This window comes from Nylanderia fulva, unplaced genomic scaffold, assembly GCF_048542155.1.
Source record: "Nylanderia fulva isolate GAGA-0341 unplaced genomic scaffold, ASM4854215v1 Scaffold12, whole genome shotgun sequence".
Taxonomy (NCBI): Eukaryota; Metazoa; Arthropoda; class Insecta; order Hymenoptera; family Formicidae; genus Nylanderia; species Nylanderia fulva.
In genome coordinates this window covers 4738433-4760351 of record NW_028189409.1, presented here as the reverse complement: position 1 = coordinate 4760351, position 21919 = coordinate 4738433, and the positions used below count along the sequence as shown (strand labels likewise).

Sequence of the window (21919 nt, the reverse complement as noted above, 5' to 3'; positions counted from 1 at the left end):
AATAATAATCATATACATTTGTCTTTCGCGGTTGAAATTTTACACGCTCCCTATCGCTTGTAATCGATTTAAAAATTATGTGAATATTAGCGTGTTGATGTGGGTTAATGAAATAAATCTATGCCAACAATTTATCATTTCACCGTCCCTTGTGTAACAGGTGTATATTGGGTTTACATAGAATTCCTCTGTCTCTCTCTCTCTCGCATTATCGCATCCATCGGACAAAGTTACTTTGTAAATTCTGTATATGAAGAAGAAAAGCGAAGAGATCGAAGCAGATCTCGCGCAAACGCCTCTTATCTTACCTGCGATTTCTTGTACCTGCGGCTCTTACGTGGCGGTTATAATCTAATCTCGATTATCCGATCGCTGTGTACGGCTTTTCATCCGATCGACCAAAGGTCGGAGTCTAGTGTCGCGGGGTCAACACGACGTTTGCAAACATCGTAACGTGATATTGCCGCGATCTCGATCTCGATCGCCCTATTTACCCAAGGGTAGTAAGTACACAACCTGCGGGGAAATCTCGAGTGCGTGTGGGCGCAACAATGCTCCACACTCGAAGATCAAAGATAAATCGGATACTCTCGTAAAATATGTTTTTGTCGGCGCAAGAAGAATCGAAGACCGTGGGAGAGATCGCGATAATTTTTTTCCCCTCTGCATTTCTTCTCCATCGCGAGTTGTACCTCTTATAGACGATACTTTCAAGTTTATCCACGGAAAAAAATTAGCTACCATAGCTAAATTTTAGTTGATCCTATATATATTACACATGAATAAATTTATAGTTATCATGCCTATAAATTTGAGCTACGATGGCTAATATTTTTTAGCTGTAAAATTCTTCGTTAAACCATAGCTAAAGTTTAGACACGATAACTAAATTTCAGGTGATATATAGAAACAGCTAAAAAACTAATGGTGATATGTTATCGCGATTTCCGCGATGGACGCGCGATGCTTTTTTCTCGGTTCCGATATGGTTTCTTCTCCGGATTTTGCATTTCGGGTTTACGTACGTGCGAGGAGTATACTCTTTAAAAAGCGGGCATGTATTGGCGTACCTATTGGTTTATCGATCTCCCCATCGGGCGCGTACATTCGCTTTGAGTGGCCGATGTGCGAGAGTAAAAAAGGTCCGTGTCTGTGCTGTTATATATTGAATGAATCACGTCAACGAATACGTTCGGAATACTTTTATTATTGCTCAAATTTTGCTGCGCCGTCAAATGAAAAATACCCTCGCGCGCTCGGACGTCATCGACAAATAAAAAAGTGATCCCCCGCGCGTGCAGTCGCGATTGTATTTATTACGCACCCTCGTGTGTGACATTCTCGATGACGCTCGCGCGGCTCGTGTATTTTATTTCAATTCTATCGATATTGCTAAATTACAATGTGGATAATCTGATCGAGTGGAGATTGCGCGTGACGCGTTATGACATCGCGATAAATAACACGTTTGTATTTTCTCATAATAATTAATCTCCCGCTTCGCGCCCGAAAAAGGACGTATGAAATGAAAATATGAAATGTAGTATATTCAAACGAAATTGCGTTCTTTCTATATCTTTACAACTTTATTCTCGAAGAACCAGTTTTACAAATTACACGTCTATGATATATATATATATATATATATATATATACAAAACCTGTCTCTCTAAAGAGAGGGAATGCCACTTTTATTACTTATACGCCCCTTTTAGAACGAACCCCTCAATTTGTACATTCATAAACAAGTATATATCCAAGTACTTATTCGAGATAACCGACACCACCGATTGTTACTTTCTGGACTTAGAGACGAATAGGAGGAAACGGGAGCGGGGCTTTTGCGCTACTTCTACATTACGCATATCACGTATTAGGTAACTTGGGTTTGGTTAGGCAGGGTAGAAATATATTATATAGAGGTAGGTAAGCAGAAACGCGTAGAGAGAGAGAGATACGGGGATCCAAATCATAATACGCTTTACAATGCTTTTATTCTATTCTCATTGCGGGGTAAATAACATCTGTACATTAGATCACTATAAAATCGACCGCCATTGGTGAAACGACAATGGGGCCCTTCCTCCCCCTTCCCCACCCTGCCCCATTCAAATCTCATTGTACAATATGATTCAAAAAAGGTTCGTCACGATGACGGTGTTGGTTGCGGTTTATAGACCGTATCCAGCGATAGAGAGACGAAGGGGTGGAATAGGAGGGGTGAAAGAAGGGAGAAAGAGAGAGGGAGAGAGAGAGAGGACGATTACACCGAGATACGGTGCGACGAGAGGAGGAAAGAAAGGAAAAGAAAGAAAAAGGACACGTTTCTCGAGAGGGAGACAGAAACGCGAAAGGCGTGCGTGGTTAAGAACAGTCCGGCCGAAACAAAAGGCGGAGCGTGGAGAAACGTCTGAGCATCGCTCCGCATTGTGTTTTATCCGCCGGAACGGGTTTTAAATAAAAGAGTAATGTGTTTGTCCGTTGCCACCACCATCAGCACCACCACCACTACCGCTATATCTCGCCGCACCACACCAGCACTATCACCGTATATCGCACCACCACCACCACCACCACTACTACTACCTCAACAAGCGCAGCCACTAGCATCACTATCACCAGGATCACCAGCATCACCAGCCATACACGGAAGATACACACAACCGTCGTACACACTTACACCCTCTCTCTCTCTTTCAGGGGGTGATAGGTAGGTGGATACGCGGCTAGGTATGTCCCCCTTTCACTCCACGGGTAGATATAAACTCTTAACATCTCCGTTTGGTACAGCGCAGGCCTGCCAATCGGCGGCAAACGGGGGCGTGGTCGCATCCGAACGAGGCCTCGCGTTTGGCCGAGGCACCGGGGTGGAACACTGTGGCACAGTGTTTTATTTCGCGTTTCCACGAAGCGTGGAGGGGACCGTTAGTTTCTGCCCTATCCCTCCCCCGGGGGTTTTCGTCTCTGCTTTCCCCCTCGGATTCTCTCTCTCTCTCTCTCTCCGCCGCCGCCGCCACCGCCGCCGACTGCGGCCCCCTTGTGGAGCTCCCACTTTGCCGCCGATACCGCGCCGCGCTACCGCCTCTCTGTCTATCCGCGCGCGCGCTACCTGAATCGACTCACCCGGGATGCTGCAATTGTTGACAATGCCGGCGAGCGAGAGGGAGTGAGAGGGGGCGAGAGTGTGTCGCGGGGTTCCGCGCGATTCCGCATTTCGGCCCCCGACAGCCGAACGAGCGGGTGCCCGCGGGTTCTCCGGTTCTATGCATGACACTCGGACGGTCGCCGCTAAACCGAAACCTTATACGAGAGTGCGGGCGCGTGCGCGCGTTAACCGGGAACCGTGATCTATCCCTTATCCGTTTGTCTCGAACGGTAAACGTCGAATTCCGCGATGCCTCGACGATGGTGCGCGTATTAGGTATCCGCCGGGTCCTGGCACACACAGTGTAGTCGAGAGCAGTATCGATTCCGCGCCGCCGCGAACGAATACGGTTGGTGTGCGCCGATCGCGCCCGGGGAAAGCCTCAGAATCGTCCTCTCCGGGATGGGGGCGAGCGTCGTCGAGTACGCGGTTTCACGCCCGGTTCGCGACGCGCGGTGATCGCATCGTCATCATCATCATCGTCATCGTCATCGTCATCATTCGCGAGTGCCGAGTTAACGAGTCAAAAAGCAACGGACGAGATGTCGCTCCCCCGTGGCGTCGGCCTCGGCGTCGACGTGGGCCAACTGATGCAGCATCAGCAGCAACAGCAGCAACATCACGTGCTGCCGGCCGCGTTCTTCCTGCGCGCTAGTGCCGAGAGATATCAGCGGACCCCCAAGTGCGCGCGCTGTCGTAATCACGGAGTCGTGTCCGCGCTCAAGGGCCACAAGCGTTATTGCCGATGGCGGGATTGCGTTTGTGCCAAGTGCACCCTCATCGCCGAGAGGCAACGCGTCATGGCTGCTCAGGTAAGATCCTGGGGGCGAATCTGCTCCGGTTCGCAGACGGAGGAATTTATTTCCCAAAGCGTTCTGGAGAACGTATGCGTGTTTAGAGAAACATGGATTACTTGTGTTGAATTTTTTTTATTTTCGAGGCGATCGTCGACGGGCATTTATTTGCGTTAGAGAAGGAACTTTCGTGGGTTGAAATTGGGATGAGTACGAAAAAAATTACCTTGCGCTGTTTTTCGGTATCACGGATAAATATAGAAACTGTCGTAGATGTATTTGTAGCAACGCGCTAAATTAGCGTGATTACATCGATCTAAATTAAAATGTAAGAAAAGTGCGAGTGTCAGCAAAAATCAAGATATATATTGACTTACAATTCTATTAGAACTCTATATTATTTAAGCATTCTCATTGGTACAATTTTTCGCCAAATATACGTGATTATTAAAGAGATATGAAATATTCGAGATAAAATATATATCTCATTAACAAAATGAATGTCAATTAATCTAATAATTATGTCAAAGAGATTTCGAAATTATATCATAATTATATCGTAACGAATGGATAAATAGAATTATAGAATAAAAATTAAATTATCAATTAATAGAAAAACTTGAATTTACGAATTACATTTGCTTCTTACTGTTAGTCTTATTAATACTCTTATTATATTTTTTAGAGCGTGTGAAAGAGGAAATTTGTACCTTTAATTTGTTTCACTCTTTCCACAATCTTCTTCAATTTAAGTTACTGTATTTTATATCGATGTTTATGATGATGATGATTGAAGATAATCTTATTTGATATCTTTTTAAAAGCAGTAATTTTGAGACAGTTTCCTGATTTAACACATCAACAAATCGAGTTAGGGCTCATAGATCAGATAAAATTACCAGCTCATGTAACGTTTCAGGGGTTGTAATACTATACCAGAGATTTCGTTTCGAGCCCCCTTGGTACGATCGACTTATATTCGGCCCGGTTCGATTTCACTCGAAATTTCTACGAACTCCTAACTTTTTTACATTCTTCGACTAATAAAACGATCACATTATCATGTAGGTGCATGATTGATGTACACGAATTTACAATTCATTACATAAAAAATAATATTGATTTGCAATTACGAGATTTCAAATCATATATACATAATATTGTGACGATTCTCTCTAGAAATATGAAATGTCAATTCGGTTGATTAAATTTCCCGATTACACGATCGTCGTGCGAAGACAGGTTGTGTATTCTCACAATCGGGAACCTGTTTATCTTTTAGCAGCAATTTCCGTGGTTCGAAGAATAACAATCAAAGAGTGACATTTTTTTAAGTCGCTCTAGAAACGAACAATAAGGGATGGAATCGTTCGAAAACTTTCTTCTTCCCTATATATATAATTGAAAAATCCTGCCATCTAATCTTCCCTTCTCACAACCGGCCAACGGATTGTTCCAGGTCGCGCTGAGACGACAGCAGGCCCAGGAGGAGAGCGAGGCGCGCGAGTTGGGCCTGCAATTGCAATACAATACCGGCAGCTGCACCACTGCTCCCGTTCTACCGGCGGCCGCCGGCGCGACGCCAGCTGGTAGCCCGCCCCCGCACCCGGCGCACGTAGCGAGTCCGGCGGGCCTCGCGATACCCGCGGCTGCCGCTGCCGCGGCCGCCGCCGCCGCCGCGCACATCCAGACGCAGCTTCAGCATCAACCCTCCGAGTGCGGCCTCCTGCCGAGAAAGAGGTCCAGCCAGGACGAGTACCGGCAGCCCAAGGTCGAGAAGAGCGACGCCGTCGTCGGTGAGTCAATCCTGCTCCAATTTAGATTGCAAAGAGACTGTGCCCAGTTTGGGCCCCGAAGAAGGTTTCAATTGCCTAATTGAAGCTTTACCTAACCCCCTTCAGAGACATCGCCGTCGGAACAAAATCTGAACTTTATTACCAAATATACATCCTAAACTTTTATTATTTAGTACAATCCGACGCAGAGAACTCGGATATAGGAATAGCGAACTCTAGCACTTTAGGGAACTCACAATTCTAGCTTTATTACCAAATATACATCCTAAACTTTTATTATTTAGTACAATCCGACGCAGAGAACTCGGATATAGGTATAGCGAACTCTAGCACTTTAGGGAACTCACAATTCTAGCTCATTGCTGTTCACCCAATTTTCTCCTATAAAACTGGGCACGGGTCTTTTTCAAAACTCGTCAAAATTTTTCGACTGTAATTACATGAAAAAAAAAAAAAACCGTGTAATTTTCGACGTAAATGCAAAAGCGACGGAAGTGCTCGTCGGCGTAGAAAGGGGGTCGTTGCGCGAGACCGCAAAAAAGGAAAGTTAGCGTATCGTTATTTAGCGTGAACGCGCGCGGGGGTAATAAAATCGGCGGCACGCGACCAAGAAGCGGGCGCGCATGTGCGTTCGACGCACACGCGTGACTTGCGTGACGGCGCGAGTGTGAGTGCGAGTGCCCATTAGGAGCGTGCGTACCACGCCTTTAAGTAGGCCAAGTGGCCGCCGGGGCCCGTAATGTTGTTAAGTAAATAATGGCCGCGAGGCTCGCGCGGGGCCCTTATTATACCACTCGAGGCGAAAGTCTCGTACTCTCGTTAGTGGCGGTCTTTAATTCTTTATCGTTCGACCCTTCCGCGGGAGGACTTCTTTTCCCGACGACGGTTCATTCTCACCCTAATACGACCTAAGTGGAATGCACACGCGACCCTGGCTAAGCCCTCTCGTTTCTCTGATAAATGCACCTTGCCGCCCTCTTTGCCGGCATCGACGATTCTATTTTGCAAAAAATAGCTGGCTCGTTCGACAAAAGATACATCTTGCAATCTTAATTTAGAGTCTGATACATCTACGTCTTTAGTGACTCATTAGAATTTTAGATGGAATGTAAATGACGTTTAATGTGACGTAAATGTGCAACGAGAACATCTCTGATCTACTGGAAATGAGTTTTTTTTCTTTCGGCCAGTATCAACTTTATAACAATGCAGCTGCAATCGATTATCGGTTTGTTACGACCATTTTATGTAGCACTTTTCTATCATTCGCAATTGCATTTTATTGTTATCTCTGGCGGTGACATCCGGCAAGAGATTGCCCTTCGTTATAGTTGCGATTGATCAAATCTATCTGTATCGTGACATCTCGTTACACGCATGTCGATTCGCGCTTGTAACAAAAGTGCGTGGAACGATCCATTCAACTGCTCATACATTGCATTTTATTCGTTACATCTATCTTTTCCCGAACAAATCCTCTAAAGCGCGTTTATTTGGCATTTATTTGTTATAGATTCTGCAAAGAAAAGGATAGATATATTTTAAATAAATTATTATAAAAATGAGAGAATAAAGAATAAAAATGAATAAAATTCCATGAATAATATGAATAAAAATCCAATTTAAATTATATATTGTCAAATTTTTCCTTTTAGAAAAATTGTGTTCAAGTTTTATAAAATATTCGCCTTTATACGCGCGCATATTTTATTATTGTACGGAAATTTTATTTTACCCGGACTTGCTGCAATATACTCTTCATTATATTGCTTAAAGAAAGGGGGATGGACAGGAAAGCACAAGGTCGGATAACGATCGTACAGGCGAATTCGAAGCGTGCAAAAAAAGGCGAACGGTTGTTGACAAAGAATATCAGGAGCGAACATTTCTTCGAGGCGGAGATGCTTCTTTATGAAAGCGCGGATTCTGTCGCTAATAGGAAAAAAAAAAAAAGATTGTGAGAGAAAGGATGTTCTTCAACTTCCAAAAGTAACTAGAAGAGTAATTAAGAATTGATTGAAAGTGAAATTGATTCTCCCTTCCATATCAATTCGCTGATTCACACATTTGTAAATCTGTCGAGTTCAATATTAATAAACAAATTATATCTGTAGACCAATTTTAAATGACTTTCAGTGATTTAAAAAATTGCGAATCATTGTTTCATTACAGTATTATTTTTGATACTCGCAATTTTTCATTTTTGATATCAAACATGTCGCGATTGAGTGAATTTAATTATTGCAAAAAGAAAAATGACCCATTTTCCTTTGCGACAGTAGAGAACTTTCCATAAGACTCTTATCAAACAATTTCTGTCTCTTCTTCCTGTCAAAATTTGAATCATCAATGCCGCGATGTATCAGTTGAAAACAGTAAAAACCGCGAAGAACGAAGACACTGTCCCAGCAGACGAGAACGAGGGAACCCCTCGGGCGCACCTGGTTTCAATTACGATCCCAAGTGTACCTGCCTGCCTACGTCTTTGCGGGTCGAGAGAGGGAGAGAATGTAAGATGTCTCTCCGGCCGATCTTCGAAACAGAGTGCTTACAGTAGTATATAGGCGAGCCGGGGAGAATCTCCGGTCGAGAAGTTTAGCAGTAATTGAATTTCTCGGGCCAGTGCCTTCGACCGCGGGGGATTCTGGGTTGGTCGCTAGTGTACGCACCCACATACACACAACTATACACTCTCCCGCAGAAGGGTAGGTCGGAGAGAGATCACGAGGTTGCCCCTGCTGCCAAGTGGGTGGGTGGCACTCTCGGTGGCGGAGAGAAACTCGGCGAGCCCCCATTATATCGCGAACGGGGAAAGAGATATCCACCTCTTTATACTTAATGTTAAGGGAACGGACACTCGCGCGACTTGGCAAAAAAGGAGGAAAGAAAAAGCAGGGATCTCCCTTTTCTTCAAACGCGCGGAGAAAACTTTCGACGAGGGGACTGCGGTTTCTTTATTATTCCGTTTCTTTTCTCGCGAGTTAACGCTACTTCTTCGTTTTGATCATTTTTATCGCCAATTGCGATATGGCGAAAATCCGCGGGATCCTTTCTGTTCAGAGATATTTCGCGCGATTTTCGACAGAGTTTCGAAAATTTATGGGATGGGATATTTTTATATCAAATTATAATATATCTGTTGTATAATTTTCACGATTTCTTATTCATATTCTACTTACTTGACTTTTCAGAAATTATAAAACGTATCTCTATATTTTACATACAGCGATACGATGATAAAATATTCAAACAATATTTAAAAAAATAAAATCAAAAGAAAAAGACAATATTCGATAACTTGTACACAAATAAGAGATATATATTTACGTTTGATCATTTACCGAGGGATTAAAGATTTCTCGTTCATATTCAACTTATTTCTCTTTTAAAAAATTATGAAACGTATCTCTATATTTTACGTACAGTGACATGACGATAAAATATTCTAACAATATTTAAAATCAAGAAAAAGAAAATATTCGATCATTTGTACACAAATAATATTCACAATAATCGATTGCTATCGATGTTCTACTTATTTAACTTTTCAAAAATTATCATACATGCGACAATAAAATATTCAAACAATATTCAAAGAAATAAAATAAAGAAAAAAACAATATTTGATAACTGTATATAATGTCCACAATAATCGGTTGCTACGGACAGAGAGTGTTCACGCTCGATCGTATCAACTGACATTTACCGAGGGATTAAAGTGCACGAGCCACGGATTTCGCGTAGCAAAGGGCGAAACGTCGGCGCGGCGCAATCATTACAGTCGAAAAGGATGGATGTGGTCTTTCCACTGAAATTCTCTTCATGTGGAGAGGAGCCGGGAGGATATATACCTTTCGTCTTTGTAGGAAAATACGACACACACGCGCGCGACGGGCGTCTTTTGTACGTACGTGTGCGACACACCCTTTATCCCGTAAGGATCACTTGGTCGCTCCGTCTACCGGGGACCATTATCCGCCAGTTTCTCCGGCACGAGAGAGAGAGAGAGAGAAAGAGAGATAGAAGCTTCTTCGAGTGTCCAAGAAACTTTGTGAAAGACCAGTTCGCTTCCGTTCTTCGTCCTTCGCGACTGCGGAGGACACCAGGAAATTATTTCGTTCCCGCTGTAATATGCTCCCGGATCATCCGCATTCGCGCTCGCGTGAATTCAGGAACAAGCCACGCAAGAAAGAGTCCGATCGCATGACTGGAGATATCGAAAGCGCACCACCTGTCCGTCCGCGTTTTGGAATTCAATCGCTCCGTAGATCCGGTTAAAAAAAAAAAAAAAAAAAAAAAAAAAACGGAAAGAAAGAAAGTCAAAGAAAGTGCTGTCACAAAAATATGACAATTTTCTGGTACACGAATTCCATGAAAATTGTAAAACATACACGATAAAATCTTTCCGTATGTACAATGAATCGATAGAATTAAATCAGGTAGATAAAAACACATATAATCTCGCTCCAAGAGTATTCAGTATTATTGTAAGATGCAGCGAGAGGAGAGTTAGTAACGGCGAGAGCCGGTGCCGTTAATCGATCAGGCATTACATCAGCTTGTGGTACACCGGAGGTACATACCTCGCAGAAGAGAGAGAGAGAGAGAGACGAGACTCGGCAAGACAAACATACACGCGCACGGATTTAAGTAATCAAATCCGAAGCCGGATAAGGCAGGATCGCGGCACGCTCTCGCACGGCTACTTATGCTCTTACGACGTGCCTGGCAACATTGTTTGCAAAGAGTCAGCGGGACTTCGGGGAACACAAACGCGGACAGATAGGTAAGGCCTGTGGCCCGACCTTACCTATTTGCATAGGTGTACCCGCCTCTTCGGGGTCGAATGCATGTACACGTGCAACGCCGCCGAAGGAGCACGTCTCTAAGAGTGTTTGAACAAAACTTCTGCCAGCCAACGTTCTCCGACTACGCGTTTTCCTCTCCTTTCTCTCCTTCCTACCCTTCGGTATACGCGATTCCCCCAGGATCTTGCCGGGCCTTGGCAGCTCGATCTCTTGTTGATCGATACGAGATTCGCGGGAATGTCGCTAAATACCATCTTGCGAAGACGTGATTTCAATGCCGGTTAACTCGGCGTGAATGCAAAGCGAGCGAGAGAGCTGATCCTCTCCACATACGAAATGATATGGAGATGCGACGCGGCTGTGAAGTTGTTGCTCGGCGTTTCGAAATGTTTGAAAATTTAGGTATACGAGGATGCCGGGGTGAAAAAAGAGATCTTAAAAGCCTATTGTAACAGCGTGTATATGCACTTGTAATTGAACGCGTTCTCTGACAGCGACTGCTGTATTGCAAGACATTCTTCCTCTCGTATATATATTTTCTTGCTGAATTTTTTCCTCTTTCATTCAACCGTCTAAAAAGCTCGCGCACGCCAAAAATTCAAAAGTATTTTCATATCGCGCATATACAACACCACCGGCTGGCTCGATGCAACCTAGTTTCGACGAAGACCGGTTGAAATAATCTTCGGAAGCCGTATCTTCCGCCCTCTCGAAAAGAAAAAGAACGCTCAGAGAAATCAGACACTTAACGGCGGCAGAGGCTTCGCTCTTCTGCTACTTCCGCGAGCACGAAAGGACCATTCGATCCAGTTGACTTATAATTAATTTGACAGAGGGATGTACGTTCAATTATTCAATCGAAAACGGCATTTGTATATTTTATTTTTTGTAACTGATATTTTTCTATTTTTTATTAGATTATATTACATTTACAAGAAAAAAAGATTATAATAAAGATTCTGTAACGATGTTTCAAACTTGTTTTTTTTTTTAATTAATAAAGGAAAATTGTAAAGAAAAATTTATCTGAAAAGATTAAAAGAATAAAGCGAACTCTTAATCGAATAATAAAAAAAATTACATTGTTATTTATTATATTACATTTACAATAAAAAAAGATTATAATAAAGATTCTGTAACGATGTTTCAAACTTATTTTTTTTTTAATTAATAAAGGAAAATTGTAAAGAAAAATTTATCTGAAAAAATTAAAAGAATAAAGCGAACTCTTAATCGAATAATAAAAAAAATTACATTGTTATTTATTATATTACATTTACAATAAAAAAAGATTATAATAAAGATTCTGTAACGATGTTTCAAACTTATTTTTTTTTTAATTAATAAAGGAAAATTATAAAAAAAATGTATCTGAAAAAATTAAAAGAATAAAGCGAACTCTTAATCGAATAATAAAAAAAATTACATTGTGTAAATGCAGCTCAGAGTCGATCTCGACCATGCGACAACATGGCGGTCCAGCCTCGCGTAACGCATTGGCGAGCATCCAGCCGAGCGTGAAAGCCATCGTTGTAGAACCGGCACAACGGGTAGGAAGGAAAAACTAACGATCACGTTATATTCCTGGAGAAATAAAAAGAAGCAGGAGACGCGACGCGCGCGGAAGGACGAGCTCTCGAAGGAACCCCTGTGGGGCGGAGGAAATGGAAGCGCGACAGAACGGGAAGGGCGAATCGCACCCCCTCCCTCTCTGTCGAGGAAGCCCAAGTTAGAGAGAGAGAGAGCAAACGTTTACGAGGCATAAACGCCAAAACAAAAGGCGGCTGGGCGCGAAACAATTAAAAACGTTACGCCCGATCGCTCTCCAACGTTCTCCTCTCCTGTCCTTGGTTTTTCTTTCTTCCTCCTTCTCTCTCTCTCTCACCCCTATCCATCATCCACCCTGTAGCGTACACACAACCATCCATCCCGCATTCACCCCTTTCACTGCGACACACAACGAAAAAACACATGGACGCTGGAGAGCGGTGCTCCCACGCACACACATATATTCAGACACAAACATGTATATAGGCTCGGAAATAAAAGGGAATCGCGACGATTTAATGACTGATCGCGCGGGCTGTTGCTCGCTGTGTCGCCGCAAGCTGAAGGGCTCTCTTCCACCCCCGCCCATCTCTCGTTCCTGCTTCTCTCTCTCTCTTTCTCTCTTTTTCTCTTTCTCCGTCACTTGGTACCCTATAAGGAACTTGCCTTTTCTTCGAGCTCTCGCGCACCGATCTCCCGAATCAATTACGTCATTTCTAGCGCGGTAGATCGGGCGCTGCTATTTTCCGAGCGTATTGATACGTAATAATGAGAGTCTTTTCTCGTTGCTCAGATCCCGTTTCCGGGATTGAATCTGCAAACTGCTTCTGCTGCTGCAGGGCGCGTATATATCGCGCAATTCTACTAACTGTGCGATTCTTTCTTTCTTTCTTTCTCCGACCACTGTGCTTCCTCTCTTCCGAGCCTCGTTATTTCATAAATTAATTGACGCTCATGTGAAGACGCATCGTCGGTTTTGGAAATCATTATTTTCGGCTTGAATTCTTTATTCGTTCAGATTTTTATTAGTCAATATTCGATTCAATATGTAGATAATAAATGGATTAAAAAAAAGATGGTTATTCTATACTGATATTATAGTCCTGACTATGGAATTTTTTATATGATATCAAAATAAATATAATAGATGAATTTGAAATATTTGATTCTCGTCTTTCGAAAATTCTTTTTTCAGATGTTTTAATTTTTTTAAATATACATCTTTTTCTACGTGCACATATAAATTTTCGTGCCTCGCTCGATAAATGTTAAATCGCTAGGATTTCAATTTATAATAGGAAAACTTTCGACGTAAATTATCTCCAGCTGCAATTTAATAGACCCCTTCCCGAAATTAACATCATTTACAAAGGCCGTTTATCAATCGCATGCGCGGTCAAAGAAAGAGAAAGCGTTTCCGAGTTCCGCGTATACACACTCCAGTTACTTTACGGTCTTACGAACAATAGAAACTGATAATTCACTCAGCCACCGGCTCCCCCGCATAATCTCGGGGGTCCAGAATAGGCAAACTCATGCCGCTACAGGGTTACGTTCGAAGCAAAGGGGGCTAACTAGATGAATTATCTTTGCAACATATAAAAATACATAATCGCGATTAAATACGTCAAGATCTTTTTAATAAAAAAATATAATTAAATTTTTTAATTTTTTAAAAATGTCTATTGAATTTTTATTTTATCTATGCAGGGTGTCTGACATAAAATATATACAATTAGATCTTGTTATTTGGAGACAGTTTTTCCTCAGCAAAAATATTGAGGCATCAATAATTTCCTAGTTATAAGCGATTAAAAATAAAGAGTTTTTCGCAAACTAAATCTTGTGGAAATAAAAATATTAACAAAATTACATTCTCCAATGAATTTCAAGTAGAGTCTTGACTTTAAGAAAATTTTAATTTAAGGTTTAAATGTAAAGATGCGTGATGCAAAAAATGAGACGGTCTCCCTCGAAGATATTGCTGAGGAAAAATCGTCTCTAATTTCGGTGTGACACTTTACGTCAGACAGCCTGATATAGTGCTCGAAATTGGAATAACTGTAAAGGGGTGTATCCTTGCAGAATCTCGAATCGTCTTGGACAGAAGCAAGGAGACGGAGACGACGGGTTATGTATCGAGGAAGGCGAGCGAGTGCGCGCACGGGCTCGTTTCGCCTAAGCCTAATTTATAGGGATGTTTCGTGTCCTCCACAGTTGCCCCGCCAGGCTCTGTGTCCTATTACTCCTATTCTCTATTATGCGCCGCCGTAGGCCGCCGGGAGCCTCTCCCGATATCTATGTGCCATTCTAAATTATTCGGTATTGTCCTCGCATGATTCCATTGTCCGCGTCTGTCTCCACCGTGCGCTGATACGCCACGCCGCCGCAGGTTAGGGCGTAGACCTACAACAACACCCGGCCGCGGCTTGTGTGCGCGCGTGTATCTGCTTCGAGTGCGCGTCTTGTCATCGCGCCGCGGTCAAGAGAGAGATCCGCGCTCTCGCGTGTACATCGTCGAACATGTCTAATTAATCGCCGCCACCGATCTCCTATAAGAATGCGCAGGACCGCGCCTGTCCGTGACGGCCTATGATCGGTGATTGTGAATGACGTCATCTCGTCGCTCGTCTGCCGAAAGGCTACTATGTGTAAGGGTACATTAGTTTTTTTAGACGTTATACGTGTTGCTGGCGAGATTAAAAGTAGGAGTGAAAGTTTGAACGATGTCGGATACACTGGCGGAAGTCAATGATGGGGGAGAGTTTCTACGAAATAATTTTTTTTTTTGGACATCGTGACTATATATTACAACAGTTTGAAATGTTGAATTAATATCGAATTATCACATTATATTTAATTCTTGGCATTGAGATTTTTTTCAATTTTTAAGCGACAAGTAAGTAATTTTGACGGCAGTCTAAAAAAATGTAGGAGAATGTCGTTTCGTATATTTAAAGATAAATATATATGATGAAATCGACATTTTTATTTAACGAAAGACTCGAGTGTCGATATATACTGACATTTCTCGATATTTACACTAGTCGATTTAACGTCGACGTTTCTTCGCCAAGTCGTGGATGAGTACGTTTCTCTCTTCTTTACGGCACAAAACGAGTTTTATTAACTTCCCCGCGTCTCAAAATACACGCTAGCTATATATCTATATATATATATACACGGTCGCTCGTCGAAAGACACCCAAGAGAAGTTAGATCTCTCATTCGTATGTGTGTTCGGGACGAGAGAGAGATTACAATAAATTGCACACGCACCCTTCTCGAAATTCAAGACAAGTACCAGGAGAAGAAGGAAAGAAGGAGGGGGAAGAAAAAGATTCCTGTTCGCGATACTGTGTTCTCTATTGCCACCGCCCAGAAGGGCGTTCTTTTTCTTCACAACGCGTGTTCTCGTTTTTCTTTTCCGCCATCGATTATAGACGGGTGCTTTCGAGAAGGACAGCTTCGAAATATTCCTTTTCATTTTATTATTATTACTTATTATTTTCCGGACCCGTCAATTAGATATATTTTGCAATTCAAGAACTAGTATATACACATACATCATGTCCGATATGTTTCGGAATAGTAAATAGGGAGAACCGCCGAGGACTCTCGAGTTACTCCATTCCATACACGACATTTCTAAAGTACAGACTAAGGGATAACCCTCGTTTGAAGTTGCGTTTAAAAGAGATCGGGCATATAAATCACACCGGTAATTTTCGCTGTCATTGTCGAGCCACGATATACACAGGATCGTAACAGTATTTGCACCGGGCGTCATCCGAGACACCCTCCGTGTACATTCGAGGAACGCAGGACACTTGACACCCTCAAGGACCCGACATACAGACATGCACTTCGTTACGCCGCCACGGGACTTTATGAAGGTTATACGGGACAGGGATATATGAATTTCAACGTCACATGCGAGAGAAAGAGGGAACATCGTGGCACGCATGAGAGAGAGAGAGCCGGAGGGGTTGATCTCCCTGCGAGAGAATGATATTTTAATAACCGCCGGTAATATCTACCGGGTATAGGTGTGCATTTATATACAAACGCTTCGAGGCATGTCAGGGGAGAGAGGTTTCAGAGTGCTCTCTCTTTCTCTCTCGCTGCGCCAGCAGCTACATTAACACCGTCCCTCGATATTGCATTCCTTTCCTTTGACGTCGGCTGGATGTCAATTATTAATGTTATTATCTGGAATCCCGCCCCGGAAGGGCAGAGAATTTTTCCCTTGACACCGACGGCGCGAACCCGTTCGATATTATCTCATTCAAGAATGAGCTCGAACATTGATTAATGTGAAGACTGTAAAATCCATTTAGCCAGCGAAGAGGATGTTGTCGAAATATCCATACAAATATTACAATTACTCAGGAAATTTTTTTTCAGCGAGAGGGAGGTATAATTAAAATTTTTTTATATTAAATATCCGAAAATAATTTTTTTAATGATTCCAAGGGGGAGCGAATGCCTCCTGTTGCACCCTTCTGCTAACCGAGCATCGCAGCACCGAGATATCATAGAATCCGCGAATAAAAACGTATAGATTAAAGTGTATATCCGTAAAGGAAAATGAAATAATTGCTACTAATCGATAAAATCGCATCGCATTCATCGGCCCGTATCGCGTTCGAGGAACGTAATTCAGCGTGCGGAGAGAAATCGCGGTTAAGCGCACGCTAAAGAGTCCCGCGTGCTTGAACGGCACGAGCGAAGGGGCGCTCGAATAAGAGGGTGGGTCGATAAGGGGCCGAGGAGGCGGAGGTATAAACCGGGGCAGGGTCCTCTCTGGCTACATATATTTCCCGCGAGTCTATCAATCTCTCTCTCCCTCGTTAATAAACGGACGGTTAAACTTTTTAACGAGCGGTCAGAGACTTATTGCACCACGCCGGGATTCTTTCACGCATTGCCGATGGCGACTCGTGTATGCGCGTGCACTCGAATGCTACAACTCCCTCGAGAGCGTGCTCCGTGCCCTGCTTTACTTTTCGCCGGAATAAAGAGAAAAAGAGGGAGAGAGAGAGAGAGACTCTTTATACGTTTGCGCGACCTCCCTCAATTATTCTCCGAATATAAATCTGGATGGAGAAACTTTGGGGAAATTGCGATACCCCTCGGACTTGTAGAATATGTAAGATTGTAAGAAGCGATGCGGTGGTTTTTGTTTTCAGGATCGAGGCGATCCAGGATCTCCGAGAGCACGACGGCAACGATCCTGTCGACCAGCGACATCGGTAACGAGGATGATCGTGATTCCGACTCTGGTGGCGAGCTGCGAGCCGATCATTCATTAGGTACACAGATCATTAACATACATTGCTTGAGAATGAATATGTTTTGTATCTCATCTCTTCTCTTCAATAATGAAATAATGAAATAATAATTTTTATATTACATATAGAAAATTATATTTTTATATAGCATTATGTAGAAATCACAATTAAAAATTGTAATTTCTTTGCTGTAAGAAATTTAAATGCTAAGTATATGTCAGACAATGTACCAATTAAATAAAATATACTGATACTTATATTAACATCTCATAATAATTAATATTTAATTTTACCATTGAGAAAAGATTTTTATTAATTATTACTGGCGAACCTTAAGAATCTGTTTAATTTTATCGTCCTATTTCTTTCTACTCGACCCTATAGAATATCGCTGCAATTAACGTCGGTATTCCAATTATTCCCCCTTGTTAGACTTGACTTCCCTCGTTCGCACGTGGATAAGCCTCCCCGTATAAAGTTCTCCCGCGAATGTTGCAGTGGTGCCGACTTCGTCGGGGATACCGGAATCCGGGGAGGCGACCCTGAGGAAGCGCACCAGCAGCCCGAACGACTCCGAGGACGGCAGTCCCGAGCCGGCGGGCTCGCAGAGTCCGACGCACACCCCGCCGTTGACGCCGGCCTTGACGCCCCAGAGGGAGGACACCCCGGCGCCGGAGAACCTCAGCCTACGCAAGAGCGGCAGTCCTCCGCAGCAGACGCAGCAGACCTCCATACAGCCGGTGGATCTGGTACAGCCTAGGCCCAGTCCTCCGCTACCCCCATTAGCCGTGAGTTCTTATTGTTTATGATTTGCAAGATTAAATTGCTTGAAGCTTTAGCAAATAAATCGAAATTTTATTTAAATTTATTCTCCATCAGAGGAAGGAATATTTAAGCCTTACAATTAGAATTAATATAGTATAGTCAGATAAAAAAAAAAGCATCTTGAAATCATTATCACATTAAATTGCAGTAAACAAAGTTCTCTTCGTTAATGCAACATTAAACAGAGAAGAACGGAATTTTTTTCTTTCAATAATATTAAATAATATTAAAATAAGCGAGAGAGGCTAATATGAAGATAAAAATTTCTAATAAATCTTAGATGCTATTTAATTAATTCAAATTAAACGATTCGGTCCCTTGTGACATAAATTGTTCTTCTGCTTTTGATCATTACTATTGAATTACTTATATTACATAATTAATAATGCGTTAGTCTAAGATTCATTGCAAAGGTTTTTATTAGCCTCTTTTTTCATCACTTCTTTAATTCTAAAAAAATGCATAAAAAAATTGACGAATTTGCAGGCAGCGGCGACGGTGCACTTTCCTCCGTATGCGCCTCTCTACGGGCCGACGGCGAGCCCGTTGGCGTATTGCACGCCGGCGCTGTATCAGCATCAGCACCACCATCACATACCCGAACCGCGAGAGATTCAGATGCAGATGCAGATGCAAAATCTCCAGCAGACCTGCGGCTTGCAGCTCCAGCAACAGCAACAACAGCAGCAGCAACGTTCCCCGGTAGACGTCCTGCTGCGCGTGTTTCCAGGAAGACGTCGCGGCGACGTCGAGGCGCTTCTCCATCGTTGCAAAGGTAGGAGCTTTTTTAGTTTCTTTCCTTTTTTGGAGCTTCTTCGCTCAGCGAGAAGCTTTTCAAATATTTATTATGACTCACACATTTGGCGAGAATATAATTGATCGAATTGCTCGAAAAGCTGCGTGTAAATTTATTAATACGCGCATCTGCGACGAAAATCACAAGATGTTCATTATTTCATTCGCTTATAGTATTTTTTTTTTTAATATTATATATTCTAAATATTGGAATATAAATGACGAGATTCTAACGTCATTCAATAAGGATGTTCTCGATGATGATCCCTTTGTAATCATGATTGAATTTGCTCGACAACGGCAAGGAGACGAGGTGTGAGATCGCGCGGTGCCAATAGAGAATCTGGCTGTTTGTCGGCAGGCGACGTGCTGTCCGCCATGGAGGTGCTGGTCTGCGAGGACAGTCTGCAGCCGAAGTCGGCGTTCTCGCCTCTGGCGGGCGCCCTGGCCTCGGCCGCCGCGGCTTCCGCAGCCTCCGTCTCAGCGTACGCGAGCCGGGCGGCGTACTGCACCACCCCAATCCCGTCGACGCGGCACCGCTTCCTGGCCGCGCCTTACACCGGCACGGGTTACCTGCCCACGGTCATCAAGCCGCCTAACCAGAGCCTGCACGCGAACGGCACCGCCGGGGACGCCTACCGGGAGACCAGTCCTGACGACGCCAGCGACAAGACCAGCTACTCCGAGTGACCGGACGAAGGCCACGTCGCCGTCTGGTCGTATCCCTCGGTGGTCCCGTGACTCGGGACGACGACGCGAGTTCCTGGGCGAAGAGACGTGAGTCTTCTCCTCTTCTCGTTGTCAGCTGTCATCGCATCGGGTGACCAAGAGATATTATTTCAAAGCCTGTAATCGCGACGACAATGACACGATCGGGAAAAAGTCTCGAGAGTTATTGATCGATCGGGTTATCGTCACCCTGGCGGAATCGACAATCCCTCCTAATCGAGAAGCCAACCGCTTGAAAAGATCGAGTCTTCCAGCATCTCCTATAGCGAACGTGATTTGATCTCCGAATACGCAGGATGGACGAGAGAACGGAATTTAAATATATGCTACGAGAGAGGTTCTTCTCTTCCGATTCTTTCGACTGGACACCGTTTTTAAATCATCTTTACACACGACGGATAAATTTAGTGATCGGCCGTCCTTTCGCTAGCTAAGGATATACGTAATTTCGATGGTTAGCAGAATACATATGTGTGCGGCGGAAAAAGAAACTATATGACGTTGAGAAATCGAGAGGAAACCATAGATCCGAAGAATCGGATCCCACTCATTATCGACGCTTTGCGAGCAAATATGTAAGTCAGATGACAAACGATCGCAATGAAGCTGTTCCAGTAGACAATAAACGAAAATAAATATCGTCGCTTTTTGCATCTCTGCGAGGGCGCCGAGAGGGCGTCGAGGATGTCTGACAATCCGTTTTAATATCCATACACGTATATACATTTCTCTACGCGCGGAAAAGATGCTCGGATTAATCAGATATCTCCGCGTTAAAAATATATAATTTCCGCGCCGATCGCTGAATTCTCGTATGACGACGAATCTCTTCGATGCGAGGAAAGGAGCGCCGGAGGATGAAAGGATCCGCGCACGACCGCGATTCGTCTCCAGAGTATATACTTTATACATGTGTAGATAAAGACTAAATATAGACAGAGATATGTGTGCGTGTGTGTGTGTGTGTATGTAGGTAACAAGTTCTCGAGACGAGTATATCGGCCAAACTGAGGAGGGTGAGTCTGTAAATACAACGTCTATATAGCTAATTTGATCTTGCATTAATCATGAGATTTGCCGGAATATGTTAAACGCGCGTACATTACAACACGTAATATACATGTAAGTGTTTGCCTGTAAGTAAATAACGCCTGCAAGATATTTAGATTTTAGCCGCTAGCGGAACCGGAAGCATCGTTTTACCGTAGTTACCACAAGAAATGACATGTTACTCGAAAAAAATGTATAGATACCGAAGATACATCCAATAAATAAGATATTGATACTCCATATACGTCTCGCATTCGCGCCCCATTTTTTTCATCTGTTCAATTAATTTTCTACATTTTTTCGAAATTTTGATTTCGTAACTTGAAGAGTAGCACGAGTCATAAATGTGGACGTATGCAAAAATATCTTTCGGCAAACGCGCTAATTTATCTTTCGCTTCTCATTAATCTAATATATATTCGAATACAGATATACTTAATCACTTGAATTTTTTCACATTTTGTTTCTTTTTAGATGATTAATAAATTTAAAACTATTTACGTAATTATTCAAATGCTTGCGAAAACCATGCTATAGCTATTAATACTTCTCGCAGGTTTCGTAATTCGTACATATGACAAACGAAACGTCGCAATAAATAAGATATTGATACTCCATGTACATACGTCTCACATTCGCGCCCCATTTTTTTTATCCGTTAAATTAATTTTCTACACGGTATAAATTTTATTTCTACAAAAAAAATTTGATTTCTTAACTTGAATAGTAGCACGAGTCATAAATGTGGACGTGCAAAAATATCTTTCGACAAACGCGCTAATTTATCTTTCGCCTCATTAATCTAATATATATTCGAATACAGATATACTTAATGACTTGAATTTTTTCACATTTTGTCTCTCTTTTTAGATGATTAATAAATTAAAAATTATGATTTACATAATTATTCAAATGCTTGCCATGTTATAGCTATTAATACTTCTCACAGATTTCGTAATTCATATACATATGACAAACGAAACGTCGCAAAGTCTGCTTGCAAACGCAAAACGCGTAATTCGTTTGCGGCAGAAAAGAGATGCGGAACACGTGTCTTTTCCAGATGCGAGAGATAAAGAACTCGACTGATTTTTCACGAAAGACAGGTCTTCCGGCTGAATGAAAATTTCACAGCG

General features: G+C 42.8%; 1 protein-coding gene across 1 annotated transcript; it reads left to right on the top strand.

Annotated features, from left to right (window-relative positions):
* Positions 1-3052: 3052 nt before the first annotated feature.
* On the top strand, positions 3053-21023 carry dmrt99B (doublesex-Mab related 99B). The gene is made up of 6 exons (XM_029308107.2): positions 3053-3957; positions 5399-5735; positions 17283-17405; positions 17883-18172; positions 18696-18984; positions 19366-21023. Exons 1-6 carry the CDS (start codon positions 3688-3690, stop codon positions 19692-19694), a joined length of 1638 nt encoding a protein of 545 aa, XP_029163940.1. The 5' UTR covers positions 3053-3687; the 3' UTR covers positions 19695-21023.
* Positions 21024-21919: the final 896 nt, after the last annotated feature.